The sequence below is a fragment of the Callorhinus ursinus genome, unplaced genomic scaffold (assembly GCF_003265705.2).
Source record: "Callorhinus ursinus isolate GAN/ISIS: 27379988/994484 unplaced genomic scaffold, GSC_fseal_2.0 scaffold77, whole genome shotgun sequence".
Classification (NCBI taxonomy): Eukaryota; Metazoa; Chordata; class Mammalia; order Carnivora; family Otariidae; genus Callorhinus; species Callorhinus ursinus.
The window spans coordinates 4,475,028-4,497,262 of record NW_027397139.1 but is presented as its reverse complement, the minus strand read 5'-3'; the positions used below and the strand labels follow the sequence as shown (position 1 = coordinate 4,497,262).

At 64.4% G+C, this 22,235-nt stretch overlaps 3 protein-coding genes across 9 annotated transcripts in view; 2 read left to right on the top strand and 1 right to left on the bottom strand.

Moving 5' to 3' along the window:
* The window catches only part of ARHGAP45 (Rho GTPase activating protein 45), an 11,389-nt gene extending 4,109 nt beyond the window's left edge, over positions 1 to 7,280 (top strand). For 2 of the 6 annotated variants that reach the window (XM_025861134.2, XM_025861132.2), the window contains exons 6-23: positions 149 to 215; positions 319 to 456; positions 534 to 598; positions 755 to 865; positions 959 to 1,039; positions 2,366 to 2,548; positions 2,724 to 2,861; positions 2,951 to 3,141; positions 3,236 to 3,357; positions 3,446 to 3,529; positions 3,696 to 3,800; positions 3,907 to 4,079; positions 4,374 to 4,562; positions 4,640 to 4,777; positions 4,874 to 5,100; positions 5,251 to 5,461; positions 6,098 to 6,206; positions 6,561 to 7,280. In XM_025861134.2, the coding sequence (XP_025716919.1) occupies positions 149 to 215; positions 319 to 456; positions 534 to 598; positions 755 to 865; positions 959 to 1,039; positions 2,366 to 2,548; positions 2,724 to 2,861; positions 2,951 to 3,141; positions 3,236 to 3,357; positions 3,446 to 3,529; positions 3,696 to 3,800; positions 3,907 to 4,079; positions 4,374 to 4,562; positions 4,640 to 4,777; positions 4,874 to 5,100; positions 5,251 to 5,461; positions 6,098 to 6,206; positions 6,561 to 6,898 (2,670 nt within the window). In that variant the 3' untranslated portion in view covers positions 6,899 to 7,280. Of the gene's footprint in view, positions 1 to 148; positions 216 to 318; positions 457 to 533; positions 599 to 754; positions 866 to 958; positions 1,040 to 2,365; positions 2,549 to 2,723; positions 2,862 to 2,950; positions 3,142 to 3,235; positions 3,358 to 3,445; positions 3,530 to 3,680; positions 3,801 to 3,906; positions 4,080 to 4,373; positions 4,563 to 4,639; positions 4,778 to 4,873; positions 5,101 to 5,250; positions 5,462 to 6,097; positions 6,207 to 6,560 lie in introns of all 6 variants that reach the window. The other 4 variants (XM_025861131.2, XM_025861130.2, XM_025861135.2 and 1 more) reach the window with 3 other exon arrangements.
* Positions 7,281 to 8,609: 1,329 nt separating this feature from the next.
* Positions 8,610 to 17,427, bottom strand: POLR2E (RNA polymerase II, I and III subunit E). Its single transcript, XM_025861263.2, is given in 10 exon segments — positions 8,610 to 10,765; positions 10,882 to 10,961; positions 11,081 to 11,159; positions 11,268 to 11,326; positions 11,808 to 11,888; positions 12,521 to 12,636; positions 14,391 to 14,565; positions 15,502 to 15,694; positions 15,696 to 15,927; positions 15,930 to 17,427. Coding segments are annotated over 9 exon segments (1,035 nt in total). The 5' UTR covers positions 15,964 to 17,427; the 3' UTR covers positions 8,610 to 10,765; positions 10,882 to 10,895.
* Positions 17,428 to 19,597: 2,170 nt separating this feature from the next.
* GPX4 (glutathione peroxidase 4) lies at positions 19,598 to 21,966 on the top strand. 2 transcript variants are annotated; one of them, XM_025861250.2, is made up of 7 exons: positions 19,598 to 19,755; positions 20,614 to 20,708; positions 20,792 to 20,936; positions 21,039 to 21,190; positions 21,321 to 21,345; positions 21,581 to 21,640; positions 21,719 to 21,966. In XM_025861250.2, the coding sequence occupies exons 1-7, from the start codon at positions 19,672 to 19,674 to the stop codon at positions 21,749 to 21,751; spliced, it is 594 nt and encodes a 197-aa protein (XP_025717035.1). In that variant the 5' UTR covers positions 19,598 to 19,671; the 3' UTR covers positions 21,752 to 21,966. The 2 variants fall into 2 exon arrangements, with proteins under 2 accessions (XP_025717035.1, XP_025717033.1); XM_025861248.1 differs by lacking the exon at positions 19,598 to 19,755 and adding an exon at positions 20,128 to 20,358.
* Positions 21,967 to 22,235: the final 269 nt, after the last annotated feature.

Here is a 22,235-nt window from a genome sequence, read left to right as displayed (position 1 = left end):
TCCTGTCTCCTCCGTCCAGGATCGGGGTCAGGGTGGGGGGCCCTCCTGTCTCCTCCGTCCAGGGTGGGGGGGCGTGGCTGTCTCCTGCATGGGGGCATCGAACAGAGCCCAGCACAGGGGCAGACGCACCTGTGTCTCTCCTGAGCAGACCATGGAGAACCTGTACGGACCGGGCAGTGAGGGCGCCGCCCCCAGCGCAGACGACTGTGAGGCGGGTGAGCATCCTCTGAGCGGCACATGGGCAGGCGCTCGCGTGGGGGGCCGAGGGTGGGAGGGAGGGCTGGGGGCGCCGGGCTGGGCTAAGCGGGTGCTCTGCAGGCGGCCTGCCCCCCGAGGAGGTGGACATGCTGCTGCAGCGCTGTGAGGGGGGCGTGGACGCCGCGCTGCAGTACGCCAAGAACATGGCCAAGTACATGAAGGACCTCATCGGCTACCTGGAGAAGCGGACTTCGCTGGGTAAGAGCGGCCGGGCAGGCTCTGGTGGGGGCCAGCCCCCACGGCCCTGCACTCACACCGCTCCCCGACCCCCGCAGAGATGGACTTTGCCAAAGGCGTGCAGAAGATCGTGCACAACTGCAGACAGAGCTTCATGCAGGAGGTGGGGTCCCTGGGCCTGGGGGTGCGTGTCAGCCCCGCCCGGCGGGGCCAGAGGGCCGGGCTCTCCCACCTGCACCGGGGATGCTGACGGGCCGCGGAGGGAGCCGGGGAGGCTGTGTAGCCCCCACCCCCGTGACCGCCGCCCTCCCCCCCACAGCCCCACATGCCCCTGCTGTCCATCTACTCCCTGGCCCTGGAGCAGGACCTGGAGTTTGGCCACGGCATGGTGCAGGGGGTGAGCACACTGCAGACCCAGACCCTCATGCAGGTACGCCGGCGGGCCGGCGGGCGGGCGGGCGGGCGGCGGGTGGACTGTGGCTGTGCCAGGGCCTCCGCCTGCTCACAGCCTGTCCCCCCCCAGCCCCTGAACCTGAGGCGGCTGGAGCATGAGAAGCGCAGGAAGGAGATTAAGGAGTCATGGCACCGCGCCCAGAGGAAGCTGGTACGCCGGTGGGGGCGGGGGGGCGCAGGAGGAACCGCACGGGGCTGGCTGCGGTGCCTCTGCCTCAGATGGATGCCAGGCCCGCCAGCCCCAGCTGTGCAGGCAGGAGTGGGGAGACGGGGCGTGGCCCGCGGTCCAGAGCCGGTGGGGTTGGCGGGAGACAGGCCCTCCCAGGTCTGGAGGGTGCGTTTCTCTTTGCCGCAGTTCCGTTTGAGACTTTCCCAAAGCCACTAGATCTTTGCTGTCTAGCTCTGCTGACAGGGCCTGTGGCTTCCAGGCCCAGCGCAGCCGGCAAACGCACCTCCCCCTGTGCCCCCGCAAGGGTTCGCCCCTCCGCTCCCGGCCTTCTACACCCCCTTCCACGAGCCGCGTGCTCGTCCCGGTCTGTCGGCCGCTTGGCTCGTTGCACTAGACCCCACTGGTGGACATTCTGGTCATTGCTGGGCTGTTGGTGTTTGTGACTGCTTGGACCCATCTGTCAGATGTGCGCCCCGAGCCGGCGGGCTGGGGGAGGGTGTGGGCCTGCGAGCTGATCCCGAGCTGTAGCTGCTTTCGTCCTCCGAACCCTCACTTCCTGTCCTTGGCTCACTTTGGATTGGACGAGGGCCTATTTCTTATTGATTTGCCAGAGCTCTTGACATATTAGAGAACTCAGCCCTGGCTGATGTGAGCTACAGACCCCCGCCCCCCCAGCACCTGGTTTATTGTTTTGACTTTTGATTTCACCTGCGGCCTGTTTTTCCGGGCAGAAGCCTGTGAGCGTCAGCTGTTGTCTTTTCTCACATGGTTCCTGGGTCCTGTGTCACGCATTTGAGGTTGTGTTTAAATATCCTGCAGGGTTTCTCCTGGTATTTGTACAAGCTCATTTACGTGTAAGCCTCTGATGGTGTAGGCTGCGAGGTGTGGCCCCCAGAATACCCACTTGGTTTCTGACCTAGCGCTCTTCCTGCCAACCCTGAGGGTGCCTGGCTTCCTGCCGGGGCGGCCTCACTGTTCTCCTGCATACGAGGGGAAGTGAGAGACGGAAGCGTGGCTGCCACTCTGGCGGGGGCGGGTGGGGCCCTCGGCGGGTCACCGAGCTCGCGTCCCTGCTTCGGGGGCTGTAAGGATCCTCCCAGGGTCCCACTGTGGGCGTCCCTCCTGTTCTCCTGCCGTCAGCTCTGGGGCAGGGCCTCGGTCGCGCTGTGGGCTGTGGGCTGTAGGCACGTGTGGGCGGCTGAGGGGCCTGACTCAGCCTCTGGCTGAGGGTCGGGGGGGGGGAAGCCGGGGGACCGGGCCCAGCTGGACGATGGCTCTGGACCGGCGTCCTCACCCCCGTGCCTGCAGCAAGAGGCGGAGTCCAACCTGCGCAAGGCCAAGCAGGGCTACTCGCAGCGCTGTGAGGACCACAGCAAGGCTCGCTTCCTGGCGGCCAAGGCCGAGGAGGAGCAGGCGGTCACTGGGCCCGGGGCCGCCGCCTCCAAGACCCTGGACAAGCGGCGGCGCCTGGAGGAGGAGGCTAAGAACAAGGTGAGCATGGCCGGGGAGGGGCCGTGGAGGGCAGACCCCCACACCCGGCAGAGGCGCGTCCTGCAGGTGGGCCTCCCTCCCCCCCCTCTGCGGCCCGGGCTCCCGCGGCGGGCCTGGCGGCGCCCGAGGCCTGTACCCGGCTGAGGGTTCTGTGTGCCCCCCGGCCCCCGTCTAGGCAGAGGAAGCCATGGCCACCTACCGGACGTGTGTGGCCGACGCCAAGACGCAGAAGCAGGAACTGGAGGACACCAAGGTGACGGTGCTGCGGCAGATCCAGGAGGTCATCCGGCAGAGTGACCAGACCATCAAGTCGGTGCGTGCCCGGAGTCCCTGCGCTCCGGCGGGGCGGGGTCAGCTGCGCGTCTGGTGTGGCTCACGCGCGCACGCCCGCCCCGCCTGTAGGCCACCATCTCCTACTACCAGATGTTGCACATGCAGACGGCCTCGCTGCCTGTGCACTTCCAGATGCTTTGCGAAAGCAGCAAACTGTATGACCCGGGGCAGCAGTACGCGTCGTACGTAAGCCAGCTGCAGAGGGACGAGGAGCCCGACGTACGCTACGACTTTGAGCCCCATGTCTCCACCAACGCCTGGTACGGCCCCCTGCGCGTGCCCGGGGCGCGGGGCCTCCCCCGCCGTGGGGCTGGCCATGCCGATGCTTCCGTGACCCCCGCCCTGTCCCTCCAGGTCCCCGGTCATGCGCCCCCGGAAGGGAAGCCTCGTCAGTGACGCCACGGGGGTAGAGGCCACCGGCAGCCCTGAGGAGGAAGGTGGGCCCAGCGATGGCGCACTTGCCAAGGAGCGCAGGGGTGAGTGCGGGGCGGGGGTGCAGGGGTGCAGGGTGGGCGTGGCCTCCCCTGGCCCCTCCGCCCCCATGGGACATGCCTCCTTCTGCAGGTGGGCGTGGACACCAGGTGCACAAGTCGTGGCCAACAACCATGTCAGACTCGGACGGCAGCCTGGACCCCAGCCCTGGCTCAGGTGAAGGCACCTGTCAGCCCGGTGGCTGGCGGCTGGGTGGGGGGGGACTCATCGTGCGGCCAGGGCCATGGAGGGTGTACCCGCTGTGAGCCAGCTCTGGGGAGGGTCCGGCTGACCCGTGGTCTGGGCCTGTGGGCTTGGTGCCTGACAGCCGCCTCCTGCTCAGGGGACTTTAAGAAGTTGGAGCGGATGTCGTCCAGCGGCACCATGTCGTCCAGCGAGGAGCTGGTGGACCAGGAGGGCAGCGCAGGGGTGTCAGCCTTCGAGCAGGGTGAGGGGCCCCTGAGCGGGACATCCAGGGGAGGGGTTCTGGACTCGGCCAGTGGGCCTGGCCCTGACCTGCCTTGCTGAGGCTGACCGCCTGCCCCACCCCCCAGCTGACCTCAATGGCATGGCCCCCGAGCTGCCAGTGCCCATGCCCAGTGGGCCCTTCCGCAACGTGGGGCTGTCCAAGGCCGCCCGCACACACCGGCTGAGGAAACTGCGCACACCGGCCAAGTGCAGGGAGTGTAACAGCTATGTCTACTTCCAGGGTGCCGAGTGTGAGGAGGTGAGTGGGGCTCCGACGGCCGGGCACGCGTGCTCAGCAAGCTCCCTTCAGCTGGGAGCCGGGGGGAGCATGTGGAGACCCCAAGGGCCCTGGAGGGAGAGACAGCGGGCAGAGGTCAGCACTGGTGCCAAGGCCTGGAGCGGGGGCCGGCCGGGCGGTCAGAGGACCCAGGCCCGGGTGGCAGGCAGGGGTGCGGCACCCATGGAGAGGGGAGGGTCAGGAGGGCTTCAGAGAGGAGGCGGCGGGGGCTGGGGGCTGGGGGCTGACTCGCTCGGCACCTGCCCGCCCACACAGTGCTGCCTGGCCTGCCACAAGAAGTGTCTGGAGACGCTGGCCATCCAGTGCGGCCACAAGAAACTCCAGGGCCGCCTGCAGCTCTTTGGCCAGGACTTCTCCCAGGCGGCCCAGAGCACGACCGACGGCGTGCCCTTCATCATCAAGAAGTGCGTCTGCGAGATCGAGCAGCGGGCGCTGCACACCAAGGTGACTGCCCCGGGGGCGGCAGTGGGGGCTCCGTCCTGGGGGTGGGCGTGGGCCCGGGCTGACGGCGGCCCCCACAGGGCATCTACCGCGTCAACGGGGTGAAGACGCGCGTGGAGAAGTTGTGCCAGGCGTTTGAGAACGGCAAGGAGCTGGTGGAACTGTCACAGGCCTCACCCCACGACATCAGCAACGTCCTCAAACTCTACCTGCGGCAGGTGGGGCGGGGGGCCGGGGCTGAATGCACACCAGCCAGGGCAGGGGTGGGGATGCCGGGCCGGGGCCACGGACCCCACCGACCTGTCCCCCCGCAGCTGCCCGAACCTATCCTCTCCTTCCGCCTCTACCACGAGCTCGTGGGTCTGGCCAAGGACAACCTGAAGGCGGAGGCAGAGGCCAAGGCGGCGTCGCGGGGTCGGGCAGATGCGGTCGAGAGCGAGGCCGCGGCCACCGCCATGGCGGGCCGGCTGCGGGAGCTCCTGCAGGCCCTGCCTCCCGAGAACCGGGCCACACTGCAGTACTTGCTACGGCACCTGCGCAGGTGAGGGCCCAGGTGGGCAGGGGCCCGGGGGGGGGGCCAGCCGGGTAGGGGCCCAGGTGGGCAGGGGCCTGCGCAGGTGAGGGCCCAGGTGGGCAGGGGCCCGGGGGGGGGGTCTGCTCATGCCTGCTCCTGAGTCCACGTGACCCCCAGGATCGTGGAGGTCGAGCAGGACAACAAGATGACTCCGGGGAACCTGGGCATTGTGTTTGGACCCACGCTGCTGCGGCCAAAGCCCACCGAGGCCACCGTGTCCCTGTCCTCCCTGGTCGACTACCCCCACCAGGCCCGCGTCGTGGAGACCCTCATTGCCCACTACGGCCTGATCTTCAAGGAGGAGCCCGAGGAGGTGCCTGGGGGCCAGGTGAGGGTGGTGGCGGGGCCCAGGGCTGCCCACTCTGAGCAGGGGGGCCGGGACCAAGAGCCCTGGTTTCAGCAGGGTGGTCAGGAGGGGCCTCGGAGGCATTTTTAAGCAAAGAACCGATGCGGGGGGCTCAACTCTGGGAGAGATTCACTGCTGGTGCAAAGGCCCCGTGGCCGCACCTCCTCCACCTGCCTCTGGAGCCCAGCCCTGTCTGGCTCCATCTCTGCGCCGCCTCCAGCACGTCCTCAGGCTTGGGCTTGCGTGCTGCCCCGCCGGGTCCACCTGCCACTTACCTGGCTGCTGGGCCACCGGTTCTCACTTCCACAAGCTCTGCGTGCTTGGTTTCCCAGCACCTCACTCTCGTGCTCCGGTCCCCGTGGAGGGTCTGTCATCCCTCTCCAGGGGCCTGTGGGTGTGCAGGGGCGACAGGACACGCTGGTGTCCACGCGGGACCTCAGCCTGCTGCCCCAGTGCGACAAGTGCAGCCCATGTGCGACACGGGATTCAGTGTCATCACATGTACAGTTGCACAGGGTGCTAACAAGTTTTAGGCTTTTTTAATTTTTAGTCAATTTACAACACAGAACAGAGCTGGGGATGGGCCGGAATCCCTGAGCCCTGTTCTGCCATCTGTAGGACAGCACGTATGTGCAGAGGGCTGAGGCCATGGTGCAGGTGCCGTACCCAGAGGCGAGTGCGGGGGCCGCCTTCCTCCTGCAGGAGGAGGCTGCAGACGGGGGCCCAGGTAAGCGGTGGGGACAGCCAGGCAGGCTGCTGGGCGATGTGCCTGGGCGCTGCGCGGCTCTGGGTTTGTCTCCCACGGAGAGCTTTTCTGACCTGTCGCAAATACCAGCCAAGAGATGCCTTTCTGAGGTGTTGTGTAGACACCGGAGGGGGTACCCTGTGCATGGCCCCGTGCGCCCTGTGCGCAGAGCCTGCCCCTTTGGCTGTGGGTGGGCGGTCCCGGGGTAGGGAGTCGGGCCTGGTGAGGGTGACAGCATGTCAGGCAGTGGGCCCCAGAGCCCCTCCTGGTCACGACGTCTGTCTGTCCTGTCTCCCCTGCCCCTGCCCGCGCCCCCCGCCTTTCCTGACCTCCCAGAATCCCAGGTGGCCTCCAATGACTCTGACTCTGAGGTGGAGGAGGCCTCAGACCTGCTGTCCCCAGCGGACAGGGGTGCTGTGCACCGCCTCAGTTTCCTGGAGAAGCCGGGCAGCGAGGCCAGCGCCGAAGAGGGCCAGGGCAGCCGCAGCGGCAGTGAGGAGCAGCTGGGAGCCGCGGCTGCAGCCGGGGACGGGGAGGGCCTGGCCCAGCAGCTTTCCGAGTACAACGCCAACCAGTGCAACAACGTAGCCGAGGTCCAGCTGCCCGCCATGAGGCTCCGCAGTGGGCGGGTCGAAGCAGGCTCAGGCCAGGAGAGGCAGCCGGAGTTTGTCTAGCTGGGGCACTGCATGTCCAGTCCCTGTGGATGTCCAGGCCCTGCAAGGCCCGCTCCAAGCCCAATGCACCAAGGACATTGCTGCCCTTTCCAGAAGCTTCTGGGAGCAGGGCTGGGTGAGGCCTGCCCTGTGTTCGCCTGCGTGCTGGGGCTCGTGTGGATGGAGAGGCCACGTACACCCCTGCTGAGTGGCCCTGCCCTTGGGGCCAGCCACCCCACGGGCCACTGGGCCACCACGGAGGCTACACTGGAAGCCAGATGGCAGGGGCCAGGAGGCAGCGTCGGGCCCCGGGGGTGTAGGCACGCGGTGAGGTCGGTCCTGGGTCACGACGTAGATCTTCAAATGCACATTTATTTTGCTTAAAATAAAGTTTTAGATCTGAGCCCATCTTGTCTGGCGGTGTGGGAGGGGGCCACAGTCGACTTAGCATCTCCTTGGTGCCTTGCTGGCGACGACTCGCAGGAAGAGAAATTCCAGTAAAATAGCCCAGTTAGGGACCTTCAAGGCTGGCCGTGCACACACAGCGTCAAATAAGCACTTCCTAGAAGCTTCTGGCCCAGCACTGCTTGGTGGAACCTTCCAGAAATGCTGTCCATTCAGGCTGTCGGGCTGGCCGCCACCGGCCTCATGTGGCTACTAAGCCCTGGAATGCGGCCGGGCCGAGCACCTGCAGTGCAAATCTCCTTTACACTGAGCAGCCTCAGAGCTGTGGCCACCTTGTGGGGAAGCACAGCGAACCCTCAGCCGGCAGCAGCCGTGGACCCTCCCCAATTCCTCTTACTGACCCCTCACCCCGGCTGTGCTGATCTTGGGAGGGTCAAGGTCAGCTCAGTAGCGGGAAGACCCAACCTTTCATTTGCTGCAAAAAACCAGATGGAATTCACACCCATCAGGACATAAACGGCTGGGGGGAGGGGCTGGCCCCCAGAAACCTGCAGCCCACCCCGCAGCTCAGGTGAGCAGCATCAGTGCCAGACAGAACGCTCTGCAGCAGCTCATAAAGATCTGGAAAAGGAGGTCACCGAGCCAGCAAACAGTGGCCCAACGCTGGCTAACAGCACACGGCCATGCCCACACGTTTATGCCCTGCCTGTGGCTACTGCTGCCCAAAGTACAACAGGGACCATCTGGCCCAGAACTGGAAATACCGATTTCTGGCCCTTCAAAGAAAAAAAGTGGCCGACCCAATACACATCTCAAAAAGGGTCACAAGAATTAACAGATAAAACTCTTTTAACTGTATCCAGTGTTCAGGCTGACAGCAGCTTTCCATTTACGGCGGTTAATCAAATAGCACACGTCACGGAAAGCACCCCCCGAAGCCTGGCCAGGCTTGTCACTAAGGGCTCTGGGGCCATGTGAATAGGCCGAGAAGAGTCGAGTCACTGTGTCGTGCACTGGAGACTCCTTGCACGGCTCGACTTCCGTAGTCAGACACGTTCTCTCATGGCTTTGCACGTTTATTTAAAAAAACACAAAGAACAGGGGCGCCTGGGTGGCTCAGTTGGTTAAGCAACTGCCTTCGGCTCAGGTCATGATCCTGGAGTCCCGGGATCGAGTCTCACATCGGGCTCCCTGCTCAGCGGGGAGTCTGCTTCTCCCTCTGACCCTCCCCGCCTCATGCTCTCTATCTCATTCTCTCTCTCAAATAAAAAAAACAAAAAAACAAAAAAACACAAAGAACAATTAAAACCCCACCGTGAGGTGTAAAGACCAATAACCAAGTTTTTTTTTTTTTTTACTGTGGTTAGAATACACAGAATATTTGTCATTTCTAAGCACAAAGCTCCGCAGCGTGAAGCCCACTCACTCGGCCCTGCAGCCACCCCCACCCTCCGTCTCCAGAACGTTCCGTCTCCCCACACGGAGACTCTGTCCCCACCCCCTGCCCCCGCCCCGGCTCCCACCCTCTCCTCTCTGTCTGTGTGGACGGGACTCCTCTGGGGACCTCCTGGGAGTGGGGTCCTGCGGGATGTGTCCTTCTGGGTCTGGCTTACTTTGGACAAGCTGACCTTGGAAAACAGTGCATGTGTATTCGGAGCGGGAGGGGACAAGCTCTACCCTTTAACAGGCGGATGGATCCATGGGAGAGGACCTGTACGCATGCACAGGAGGACCCACTGGCCATTCTACAAAGTATCGAGACCCCAGGCTGTCCAAGGGGAAAGCGCATCCCTGTGTCACACTGGGCCCAGGAGTCAATCGCAGAATTTAAGGCCACGTGTAAACACACCAAACTTATGAACAGATATCTGAGAAATCTAAATCACAGAACACACCTCCGCCAAGTGTGTATGTGCTAAGAGACCCACATGCAATACCCATGGCTGCGTGCCGGGAGCGACAGGGACACGCGCGGCCCAACTCCACGGCACGCAAGGGGCCGCGCAGACCTTCCTCCACAGATGACATGCACGTGACCTCTAAGCCAAGAGAACAGCTCACATGGTTAGTCATCAGGGAGAAGGAACCACATGCACAGCCACACCCCACCCCACAGGGCGGCCAGCAGCCAGCACCGACAAGGCCTTGCGGGTCTGACACGGGCCACCAAACAGCCTGGCGGTTTCTCCACCGGGTAACCCGCTCCCGCGCGACCCAGCAATTCTACGGCTAGATGCGCACCCAGAAAAAATGAAACCACACGTCGAGACAAATGTGTACACGAACACCCACGGCAACATTATTCACAAATCACTGCCAAAAATGGATGAACCCAGTGTCTGTGGAGGGTAAATGGGTAAGTAGAATGTGTGTCCCTGCAGCTGGACAGGTAACACACAGCGTGTCCCCCACGTACGGGAGCGTCCCTCAGCCGTGAGCCGGAGCGAGGCGCCCACACGCGCGGCCCCGGGGACGGACCCCGAGCCCACGACGCTCAGGGAGGGAGCCAGACACAGAAGGCCACACGGGGTGTGAGTCCACGTGAGTGACACGTCCGGAACAGGCTCATCCGCGGACGGGAAGGGGGCTCGTGGGGGTCCGGGGGCCGGGGAGGGGGTGACGGCTGATGGGGACGGGGTTTCTTTTGGGGTGATGACAAGGTCTAAAATTCATGGTACTTAACCGAGCGGTGTGCTGCAAATGCATACGCTGTGGCATGTGAACGAGGTCCCAATAAAGCCGCTATTAAAACAAAAAGAAAAGCAAACCTTTTAACCCAAACCAGGAAGGCCTTCTGAAACTAGACACTATGGGGAAACTGGATAACCTGACCACAAACTTTGACGCAAGAAAAACACCAGGAATAGAGCCAAGAGCGAGCCCAGCAGCACTGCCGTGCCCCACACTGCCCACCCCCACCACAGACTCTGGACAGGGACGTGCCTGGACGTGGCCACCCTGGGGGGAGGGGAGCAGACCCAGCGTCCAGAGCCTCGAGCAAGGCCACTCGCTGCAGACCTGTCATTCTGCTTTGCTTCTCCAGATACGCCACTTTATTTACACAAATACTTTTAATTTTTAAAAACACCCAGCGTCAAATAGCAGCTTGCTCCCTGCTGCCCCGGGTGTGCTCGGGTGGCCCAGTGACAGCACAGTGGTGGGGGCTGGCCAGAGACTTGAGCCAGGGCTGCCGTGGGTCACCAGCTGCTGCAGGCCTCCCTGAGGCGTCCTGTCTCCTGTCCCCTCCGGAGGCACACACTCACGCAGGGTCCAGGGTGGGGCTCAGCATCCAGGTGAGGTCGCCCCGGGGTCCAGAGCAGCAGTGGTGAGGCTCCTGGGGGGCGGTGGCCACAGCCTCATCCAGGCCGCAGCATGGGAGAGAGAAGGACGGACGACCACGTGTTACGTCTGCTGTGTGAGGTGAGACCAGCCGAGCAGGAGGTGGGGCCGCCTCCGAGGACCTCCAGGAGGTGACACAGAGGGCTGGGGGCGGGGGGGAATGGGAAGACAGGGCTCACTCCTGGATGGGCCCTTCCTGCACCCCAAAAGGGAGAGGCCCACCCCCCGCAGTCCCGTCGGACCCCGTGGCCACACCTCACCTGGGAGCCGGGCGCTACTGCACCAGCCGGTAGGTGATGTACCTCCCTGCGGTCTCACTTGGCCGGATGATCTTTACCACCTGGGGACGCATGAAAGCAGGGGCTGGGGCGGGGCTTCACCGAGGACCCTGGGCCTGGGTGAGGAGCCGGCACGCCCGAGGGCCCTGGCTCTAAAGGGGGCTGGGGTGGAACGTCTCACCTGCCCTCGCTTTATCCCGAAGTAGCGGGCCACCGGGTCTCCGGCCTGGATCCTGGGCAGCTGGTTCTCTCGGAGTTTACTGAGAAGCTCAGTCAGGGAAAAACCCAGGCTCCACTGGCTGGGGTGGGAGTGGGGCGTGCGGGTGGGAGGGGAGGAGAGGGGCCCAGGGCAGAGGCCGAAAGGATACTACCGGGCCAGGAGCTCGGTCACCTCCTCCTTGGTCATCACGACGTGCTCTGGGACCAGCTGCCAAGAGAAGCAGCTGAGTCTCCAGGGGTGCGAGAGCCCCCACTGTGCCCCCACACAGAAAAGGGCAGCAGGGCGGGCCGCAGGCTGTTTCCTTGGTGTGAACCACCCTCCCAAGGCGCTCAGGGACGTCACAGAGGCCCTGGCTGCAATCCCACCCTGCTCCTGATTCCACACGTGGATGGGGGGCTAGAGCCTGCAGCTCACGCAGACGGGCCGTGGGGCACAATCTGGGGACCCCTGGGGCAGAAGATTCCACCCCCCCCGTCCCCCAGCTTCCTGACTCGTGGCAGGTTCGCAGGTGATGCTGCTGCTTCCCACCCAGGGCCACACTTGAAGACCCCTGCTCTACTTCCTTTGGCAGATCTTCACCCCCAAACAGGGAGCGCTGCTGCCCGGACACATCCCCATCCGCCTCCTATGATCTGGCGGGGGCCACATCTCTGCCGTCCCCCAGCAGCTCCCGTGCTCAGGCCCCTACCTCGTGCTCTGTGATGTTGATGAGCAGCTCCTGCTGCAGAAACTGCTCCAGGATGTACTTGGGGGCCATGTCTACCAGGGACTGGAAGAGAGGCCGACCCTCATGCACAGCCAAGGGCCAACACGACGCCACCCCATTTCTTCCCCAGAGGCTGATGGCGGGCTGGCAGCCAAAGGGGGCTTACTTCCACGCGTCATAAATGAGGAAATCCCACCGCTGGTCAGCGAGACTCCTCGAGGAGGAAGAGCCCGCCCCCCCCCCGACATGTTTCCAAGGCCTCAGCCTGGTGTCACAAACAGTGACATCTGACAAAACGCTCCCACGGTTGTCCCTGTGCTGGTGGGACTGCGAGAACTCTGCACAGGGACGAGACCACTTGCTCGCCCACCATCCCAAACACCAGCCTCCCCTCGGGCCTGTCCAGCCCACACTCAGGGATGCGGGCACCCACACGGGCCACCTCACCGCTCTGGCTTCTCCCAGCAGGCATCGGCTGCCACAGCACTGGGCCTGCTTTGGGAGGCCTATGTGGGAGAGCCGCTCCTTCTCGGATGCCAAGCTACCGAGGCCCCATCAGGACATGGGGCCGACACCCCCAGGGACCAGCAGGCAGCATGCCAACCCTGGGGGAAGACTGTACGCAGGGCCCGGGGAGGGGGAACGTGAGGCGCACGGGCTCCCACCTGGGGGGGGGGGACCACATGCACGCCCACCTGCTTGGCGGAGGGGGTCATGCCCTGCTGCACCACGATGAGGGCCCGGGTGATGTTCTCCTCCTGCATCCGCTGGCAATACACCTTGATGGTCTTGATTCCCACTTTAGGCTCCTCTGGGGACAGGACACATGGTGGACTGACTCTTCCCTGGGGGGCCCTGATCCTAGCTCTGCCTCTCACCAAGGCGTCCCAGCGCCACTCGGGAAGAGGCTCTTCTCTCTGGGGCCTCAGTTTCCCCACGAGCCCAATGGGAACCAGGGTGCTGGTTCTCCTCCACATCTCCTGGGGAGCTGAAAGGTACCCTGCCTCTCCCCACCTAATGGATCCTCTCTGGAACTAGGATCTGTGAACCTGTTTGGTCTGGTGCCTCAATGGTTCCAAGGTCTGCAAACCCCCAGATGAAGCAGTTCGCTTGGTCTAGGTGCCGCCGAGGCGGCTGCATGTTCGGAAGGGACGTGAAGTCAGCTGACCTGAGGGACCACGGTCCCATCCCTGCACGGCCAGACCCACTGGACCCTGAGCCTAGCAGAAGGTCAGCAACTGGCTGCCAGCTCCAGGATGTGTGCGGGGCTCCCAGCCAGGCCTTCATGTGCGTGCAGCACATCTCCTCAGACCCTCACTCGCCTGACGGGCAGTGTCAGGGGCTGAGCTGTCCCCCAAAATCCTATTGTTAAGAGTCTTAGCCCCCAGTACCTCGAATATGACTGTACTTGGGAACAAAGTCTTTAAAGAGACGGTTAAATCTAGACAAGGTCGTCAGAGTAGGCCTTACTCAGACAAGACTGGCGGCCTTCTAAGATGTGAGAACAGAGACCCAGGGGGACGATCCCGTGAGGGCCAGGGACAGAGGCCTCAGGAGGACCCAGCCCTGCCGACACCCTGGTCTCAGCGTCATGCCTCCAGCGCCGGGAGGGGACCAGTGTGACGTCAAAGCCGCCGCTCCGTGGGGCTCTGTTACAGCAGTCCAGGCTGCAACCTCAGTCCTGTCCTGGGGCCCATCTGAGAACACGACGTGCCCCTGTCCAACTCGAGGGAGGACCCTGCCACCAGGCAGATTCTGAGGAGGCCGAGACAGCTCCACGGGGAGGCACGTGATTAGGCACCAAGGCTTCCAATAAATACGCCTGACACAGGCCAGGTCCGTCCTGCAGATGTTTTCTACCCCCTTGATTCTAGGCAGAGGGCTGGGCCCCCGGAGTGCTCACTACACACCCGGCCTCCGAGCCTCTATGGGCTTTACAATCAGGCCGCCTCAGTGCAGGAGGGGCCAAGACAGAGGAACACAGGGGTCCCGGGACAGCCTGTGGTGGGCTCTCTGCTTGACCTGCAGCTTAAAGGAGTTCCCTGAGGAGGAGGCACCGGAACTCGGGTCTCCGAGGACGACAGATGGACACTGAGCAGGCAGAGCAAGGAGGAAAGGGTGTGGTGAGGGGGCGGACCGGGCCCAGGACAGGGTGAAAACCCTGCAGCAGCACAGGAAGGAGCTTCGGGGGATGAGAAGCACGGAGTGGAAGACGTGCTGACGGGTGGGGTCAGAGGGGACACAGGTGAGTCTGACATCAGGAGGGGGCCGGGGGCCCACCGGGGAGGCCTGTGATAATCCTGCTGGACAGAGAAAACGGTCAAGGAAGAAACAGCGGAGACCTGGACAAAGCGCTCAGAGAAGTTCAGAGGTCAAGCACATCATCCCCAGTGGGGAGGAGGAGCTCCCTTCCCAGAACGGGCAGAATAAAAGGGTCGGTGTAGACACTGGGTCACTCAGCAGGCAGCTGCCAGGAGCTGACCCCTGAGTAGACCCTTGGATGGCTCTACTAGAACTGTGACCCCTAGGAGACACACAGCCACCCAGGACCAGCAAGGCCCTCACCTGGGAAGAAGACGAACATCTGGTCAGTGGGGTCGTCATTGTGGGCTACCAGCACCGTGAGGTCTGTGCGCCGTGGCCGCCCCTCACTCGGCTTGTCGCCAAACTGGGCCTTGAACTCTTCCAGTGTCTGGTCCAGCTCATCCTGGGTCACCAGGTAGCCACGGTCATGGCACAGCTGCAGAGAGCACCAGCCACGTGAGCTCGGGGCAGAGGAGGGGTGGCGGGAAGAGCCGGGGCCGGACGAGGCCCCCCTGCAGAGAACGCCAGGGGCTTTGGGGGCCTGGTGCGACAGGTGCACGTAGAGCTCGCAGAGGAAGGGGAAGGTGGGGACAAAGACCAGGACACACCCCGAGAGAGCGCCTGCACAGAGCCAGCTGCCACACAGCTGGTCATCCTATCCCGAGCCTCGGGGACAGGCTGTGACCGGGAAGCAGGGCAGCGCTATGGCCAGGGGCCTGCGGCACACGGAGGCAGAGGGTGGGAGGCGCGCCGCAGGGCAGACTGGTTGGGAAAGGGCACAGAGGCTGAGGGCCAGTCCTCAGAAGTCAGGGCCCTCTGAGCGCGCGGCCTGAAGAGGACCCAGACGGAGAAAGGGAAGCTCAGAGCTGCCGCTCAGCCCCGCGCCCACCGCCCCCTTCCCCCAGGAGACCCCCGGCCCGATTCTCGGCGCAGAGCCCCCGGGACCCCCGGCGCTGTCCGCCGCTCTTGGTGCCCCTTTTAGAGCAGCTCTGCCAAGGGCACGCTGCAGGCGGCTGCCCGGGTTTAGTCCCGGGGCGGCTGAGCCGCGGGCACGCACGGACGCTCGGCCAGCTTGCTGCGGCCATCAGTCGTCCTGATCAGCCCGGGAAACTCGAAGCCGGCGGCCGAGACCGAGGCGCAGCCGCCGGGCGGAAACAGCCCTGGGCGGCAGGTCAGGCCGGCCGACCCGCAGGGCTCCTCCCACGCCCCCCGGCTCTGGGGCTCCGCGTCAGGCCCCCCGGGAGCACGCGCGAGCGGAGGAGCGCGGGTCGGCCGCAGCCCCGCGGGGTCCCCTCCCCGGCCCTCCGCTCCCGCCGCCCTCCCGGGGCGCCGCGTGGCCGGCCCCCCCCCCGCGTTAGCCGCGCAGGCGCACCTGCATGATAGTCTTGCGGATCTTCCACAGCCGGTACGTCTCCTCCTCGTCGTCCATGGCCGCCGCCGCTCGCCCTCAACGCGCCTGAGCCCGCGGAAGAACCCGCGCTGACTGCGCCTGCGCCGAGCCGCGGCCAAGCCCCCGCACCGCGCCGTGCAGGGCTGTCGACAGCGAACGCCTGACTCCAGAGGCCTTCGGGAGCGGCAGCGCCGAGGGCAGCCCGGGCCTTGCGAGGGCGCCGGTGGGCGGTGCGAGAGCCGAGCAAACGGAACCGCCCACTCTCGCCTCGGCAGTTCTCGCGTGGCCTTGGCCGCGGGGCCTCTCGGGAGTTGTGGTTTCGGCTCAGCGCCCGTCTGGGTAGGGAGTTTGGAATCGGGAGAGGCCCAAGCGAGGTGCGGGCGGGGTCTGCGGTCGGCTCGCCTGCCTCCCAGAGGCGGCCGGGCAACGTCGCAGGTCCTCCATAAATATGCATCCGTCTGCTGTGGGCCGCGTCCAACTTCATGCCCATGAGCTTCAGTTTTCCCTTCTGTGTAATGGAAATAAAGTGTCCCCGTTTCAGAGAGTTAGCTGAGAATCTAAAGGGACGGAGCTTGGCACAGCCCCTGGGCTTAGGAAGTGCTCCCCGCTCTGTCTGCGCCCTGTCCTTCCCCTGCGCCCCAGCGGGCCTCTGCCTGCATATCCACAGCCCCAGCCCCCGACTGCGCGTCCGCCCTTCTCCCGGCTCAGTGCTCGCCCCATTGGAGGCCACCAGGAACTTCTCTTCCAGCGATACGTTCCCAGGGACGGTGAGCAAAACAGGCCAAGGCCCCCTTACATCCCAGGGAGACAAAATAGAAACCTCGACCACAACAAGAGCATTAGAAGGTGACAGTGCAATGGAATACGGGAGCTAAGGCAGATGGGAGATTTTCAGTTTCCAGCGGGGAGGTCAGGGAAGGCACGGAGCAAGAGAGAGTCTGGCAAAAGGCCGAAGGAGAGGGAGGAAGCTGTGTGAATGTCTGAAGAAAGGTGTTTGGGTCAGAGGGTGCAGTGTGCAAAGGCTCTGAGGCTTCACTTGGCAGCAAGGAGGCCTGTGGGGGGAGGCGGAGGAGAGGTTAGAGGGTGTAGTGGCGGTGACCCTGGGAGGCCTTGTTGGTTGGGTTGAAGAGCTTGGGTTTTCTTTTTCAGCCACTGTCAGCATTTCAGCAGAGAGACCAGGGAGAGGACAGGGGAGGGCCACCTGGCCACAGATGGGGGCTCCAACCGGGGTAGGGGTGAGCCGTGGGCGGGCTCCTGGTGTTCTGAAGGTGGACCCCACAGGATCTGCCGATGGACAGGATTCGGAGAAGAGACAGAGAGGGAGGAGGAAGAGAGCCGGGACCAGGGCGGACAGACCAGGGGGAAACAGGTGTAGGCGGCAGATAAGAAGGGGGCTCGGCGGGCAGAGGGTGCGGCGGGGCGGGGGTGGGGTGGGGGGTGGAGCCTGGTTGGTTAGGCTTCTGATTTGATTTCAGCTCGAGTCATGGTCTCAGGGTCATGGGATTGAGCCCCGAGTTGGGCTCCCGGCTCAGTGGAGAGTCGGCTTGGGGTTCTCTCTCCCCCTCCCTCTGCGCCTCCCCCACTCGTTCATGTACTCTCTCTCTCTAATAAGGAATTGAAAAAAAAATAAAAGAATGGGGCTCCAGGAACACCTGGCTGGCTCAGCGATGGAGCATGAGTTCCAGCCCCACACTGGCATAGATTAAAAATAAATTAAAATTAAAATTGAAAGAAAGAGGGCGCCTGGGTGGCTCAGATGGTTAAGCGTCTGCCTTTTCGGCTCAGGTCACGATCCCAGGGGCCTGGGATGGAGCCCTGCATCCGGTTCCCTGCTCAGTGGGGAGCCTGCTTCTTCCTCTCCCGCTGCCATTCCCTCCACTTGTGCTCTCTGGCTCTAACTCTCTGCCAAATAAGTAAAAAAAAAAAAAAAAAAAATTGAAAGAAAGAGAGAAAGAAGGAGGTTCCTGTTGACCCAAGGAGAGATGTCAAGGAGACAATGGGGTATGAGTCTGGAATCCAGGGCAAGGTCCAAGTGGAGACAGGCATGTGGGAGTCATTGGAGACTGGAGCCTGGGTGAGGTCACCAAACAGATCCGACACATTGCCAGCATTCAGAGGCCAAGAGGAGGGGAGGGCAGAGACCCTGAAGCAGCGGCCAGTCCTGGCTCCGTGAACCGAGGCACATTACTCAACCCTTTTCTGCCTAAGTGCCTCCCTTCCCCCTGCCTTGTGGGACAGGAATGAGAACAACACCCACTTCACAGGGGACCTGGCTACTGGTTGCCAGCAGTGTTACGTGAACCCTCTGAAGCGGAATAAAGAGGTTGCCAGGTGCCCTCCAACGCGGTGAAGAAGGTGTGTCTGGAGGAGGGAAAGTAATCCACAAGGCCACCCAACAGCGAGTCTGAGCACACCTGAAGGTTAGGCGGGGGGTTAGCCAAGCAGACATTATTGGTGACCCTGACGGGGGCAGATGAGGCGGCGGCCCGGCCGGGGTGGGATTTGTGGGAGTAAAGGAGTTGGGAGATGTGGACGTAGGTGCCGAGGGGAGAGGGGGCCAAAGGTGGACAGGAAGAGGGCTAGGAGCGGACTTAAGATGGGAGAAATGGTGTCTGTCTAGGTTGCTGGAGTGATGGGCAAATCTGAGTAAAGGGGTTGGGCAGGATTGTTGGAACCTGGGGCTGGGGGCGGCTGGGCCCAAGGAGGGCTGGCCTCGATGGTCCCCTGGGAGGGCCCAGGTATGGGTGGCAGGTGGAGACAGCAACAGGACTGTGGACGTTCGGGAGAGGGAGGAGAAAGGGCTCATGGGAGCAGGTGGGCCTCGGGGGACCGCAGAGACGCTGGCAAGGCCTGAGCATAGTTCCAATGAGTCAGACCAATGTGGCCATACCGCCGTCGTTCCAAGGAGGCAGAAGTAGAGGGGGACTAGGTGCTTTTTGAGAAACGAGGCTGCCCAGCAGAGACAATGGGGGCTCCCCTCCAAGAGGTGCCGCTGACGATTGGGCCCCTGGTAGCCAGGCAGAAGGTAGGAAGCCTGAGACGGTTGTGCAAGACAAGGAATGGGGAGGCGGTCCCTGGAATGGATTTCCCCATTCCGCTGCCTTTACCACCAAACTTGGCCAGCACTTGGGCAGGCCTGGGTGGGAGGCCGACAAGGGGGGTCTCACTGGCTCCCCCAAGTGAACCAAGCCCAGAGAGTCCTGCCCCTGTAGCCTCTGCAGCCATGCTCCCCAGAGGGTCGGAGAGGGGGCAAGATGCTGATTGCAGCACAGGTCAAAGTCCAGTCACGGCTGGGCGCGGGGGCGGCCGGGCCCGCTGAGGAATTCCTTGTCTCAGGTCCCAAGAGTGGGCGGGTCTGTTTTCTGTACCCTGGCCAAATGCCAGAACCTGGAGTGAAAACAACTCATAAGCCCAGAGGTCAAGCACGGCGGCCCCGTGTGCAGACGGCCGTGCACCGTGGGGCGCGCAGACGGCTCTCTCCGGTGTGTGCCGCTCCTGTCCGGCACACACCCGCCAGGCACACACCCGCGCGTCCTCGTGGCCGCCGGGGCCCGCTAACGGTCACCTGCTTAGTGCCCCCCCGCTCACGTGCCCATTCTAACGGCGGGCGCTCGCCGCTGGGTGGCCTCGGGCCTCCTCTGGGCCCACGGGCGAGACGCCCTCGCAGCGACCCCGCAGTCGCGAGTGAGCCGGAGTCCGACCCCGTGTGACTTTATTACCTTTTAAAAGAAAACCTCCAGTGTTCAAAGAACTGGGGCGGTTTTCCTGCGAGTTCGAGCCCCCCACCACGGGTTTCCAATAATATCTCAAGTTGTCAGGCATCCCGCGGTGCTGAGGTCAACCACCCGGATAATTGTCCTCAACCTATCAACGCGCGCCGCCTGCGTGGACCCGGCAGGCCACCCGCCGGCGAGCATGCGCCGTCGCCCACGGCAGCGAGGCCGCAGCCTGGCCCCGACCCCGACCCCGCCCGCCCATCGCCCCGGCCTCCCATTGGCTGGCGTCACCATGGGTCCGCCCCGCCCGCGAGTCCGACCAATGAGGGCGCCGGTGGGCGTGGTCTAGGGCGCGGAGGAGAGGCCCGCCGGCGCGCGTCCATTGGTCGGCTCGGCGAGGGGAGGAGCCGCTGCCTCCGGCGCCCCCGCCGCCGCGATGAACCTCAGCCGCCTGTGCCGCTTGCTGAAGCCTGCGCTGCTGTGCGGGGCCTTGGCAGCGCCCGGTCTGGCCAGCACCATGGTGAGCGCGGCGCCGGCGGCGGGCCGACGGGCCGTTGGGCGGGCGCGCGGGGCCGCGGTGGGCTCGGCGGGGGCCGTTCGGGAGCAGGGCGTGGGCGGCCGGCACCCCCGTTGGGCGCCTGCGGGCCGCGCGAGGCCGGCGGCGTCGAGGCCGCGGGGGGCTGGGCGCCCTCGGTCGCTGGCGTCCCCGGCCGGGCCCGGCGAGCGGAGGGCGCCCGGTGGGCTGGAAACCCCGGGTCACGCACCGCGGGGCGTCCCCGCCCTGCGCGGCCCTGGGGCCCTGCTTGGTGGCGTCACAGACGGGCGGACGGGCGCCCTGGTTACCGGCCCTTTTTGTCCCCCGGGCGCGGCCCTCGGTGGGCACAGGCGCGGCCGGAGGCGGTCGGGCATGGGCCGCGCGGCCGCCGGCTCCCCGGGTCGCCGCGGGCAGCGGCGCCGGTTGCGGGGCAGGAGGCGGCGGCGCCGAGTCCCCCGGCGGCGGAAGGCGGGGACTTGCGGGCGCAAGAGGGCGCTCCCTCGGCGGGAGGAGCCCTGTCTCGAGAGGCCAGGGCAGGCGGAGCTCGCGACCCGGGATAGCGGCTGTAGCGCCGAGTGCCCAGACCCGGTGCGCGCGGGGCCCCGGCCCTCCCTGGGCGTCGGTGTCTTCTCTCAAATGTGCACTGTTGCGCAAAGGGGTGCGCCCTTGAGGAGGAGGAGTCCTCAGTTTTTCCTTGCCCCGGGGAGTTGGTTTTCTCGGCGCGGATCCGCCTGGGAGCCCTTCCTCCGGGGACCCCGGGCCGGGCGAGTGGGCCAGGTGGCAGTGGGCTCCGGGCTCGGCGCCCCGAAGTCCCCACGCCGCTCATGCGCCCTTGCCTTGCAGTGCGCGTCCCGAGACGACTGGCGCTGTGCTCAGTCTATGCACGAGTTCTCCGCCAAGGACATCGATGGACGCATGGTTAACCTGGACAAGTACCGGTGGGTACCTAAGTGCCCGGTGGGAGAGGCAGGGGAAAGGCTGGTGGCGCCGACCTGGCCTGACTGGGCCATCTCACCTCCAGGGGCTTCGTGTGCATCGTCACCAACGTGGCCTCGCAGTGAGGCAAAACAGACGTAAACTATACTCAGCTTGTCGACCTGCACGCCCGATACGCTGAGGGCGGTTTACGGATCCTGGCCTTCCCTTGCAACCAGTTCGGGAGGCAGGTGCGTGGCTGGCTGTGTCCCCGGGTGTCCCGGTGTGGGGAGAGGGGACCAGCGGGAGCGCAGGCTCCTCCTCACTCACCCCCACACCCCTGCTTGCCACAGGAGCCAGGGAGTAACGCGGAGATCAAAGAGTTCGCTGCTGGCTATAACGTCAAATTCGATATGTACAGCAAGATCTGTGTGAACGGGGACGACGCTCACCCGCTGTGGAAGTGGATGAAAGTCCAGCCCAAGGGGAGGGGCATCCTGGGAAAGTGAGTGGGAGGATGGGGGAGGGGAGGGGAGAGGGAAGGGCAGTTTCCCCTGCTGGGGCTGGAGGTGGGGGCGTGTGTGGGAGGGTCGCCTTTGCCACCGGTTCCTCATGACTTCACATTGCTTTTGTAGTGCCATCAAATGGAATTTCACCAAGGTAAGAGGAGACTGGGAGTTGGGGGGGACGGGACTGTGTCCAGGGCTGGCTCCTGCCCCCCGGGGCCCCTGTCTGCTCAGCCATAGCTCAGTGCCCGGCTCCAAAGTGCTCCAGCCCTGGGCCCAAATGGGGCAGCAGGTGGGGGGCTGCTTGCTTGCCCCCCGCCCCCCCGGGACCCCCCCCCCCCCCCCCCGACTGCTGGCTTCCCCCATTTTGACGTGGCCTCTCTCGGCAGTTCCTCATTGACAAGAACGGCTGTGTGGTGAAGCGGTATGGTCCCATGGAAGAGCCCCTGGTAGGTGTCTTTCCACTGAGCCTTCTGGGGTGGGGGCCAAGGGGAGAGGCCACCCCTGACCCCCCCTTTTCCCCACAGGTAATAGAGAAGGACTTGCCCTGCTACCTCTAGCTCCACAAGTATGCGCCCCCCCCCCCACGGCCCCTGCCCCTCGGAGCCTTCTACCCGGCACCTATGACGGTCTGCCTGAAAACCAGCCCGCTGGTGGGGCAGACCCGAGAACTCGGCGTGCACCCCCCGCCGGAGGAAGGTTCCTCGGCCCGGCTCGAGGCTTGGCGCCCCCCCCCATCCCTGGTTATCTTGTGGGAATAAAACATACAAATTGACCTGCTGCGTGCTCCTACCTCCCTGGGGTGGGGTTGGGGGGCAGGTGGGGGAGGCTTTTGTCCCGGGCCCCTTTTGGTTCAGGGGCAGGTCCTGGCAACTCCCCGGGCTTCCCCGAGTTCTGAGCGCTCTGGGCTCCTAGGGCTGTGTCTGTCCTGAGGCCCCACTGCTGATCTCAGCAGCCCCACCCATTGAGGGCAGGCAGAGCAGATCCTGGAGGAGGTAATAGGATTTACTGGCTTTTACTCCTGGCCCAGGGTGTTAACCTGCG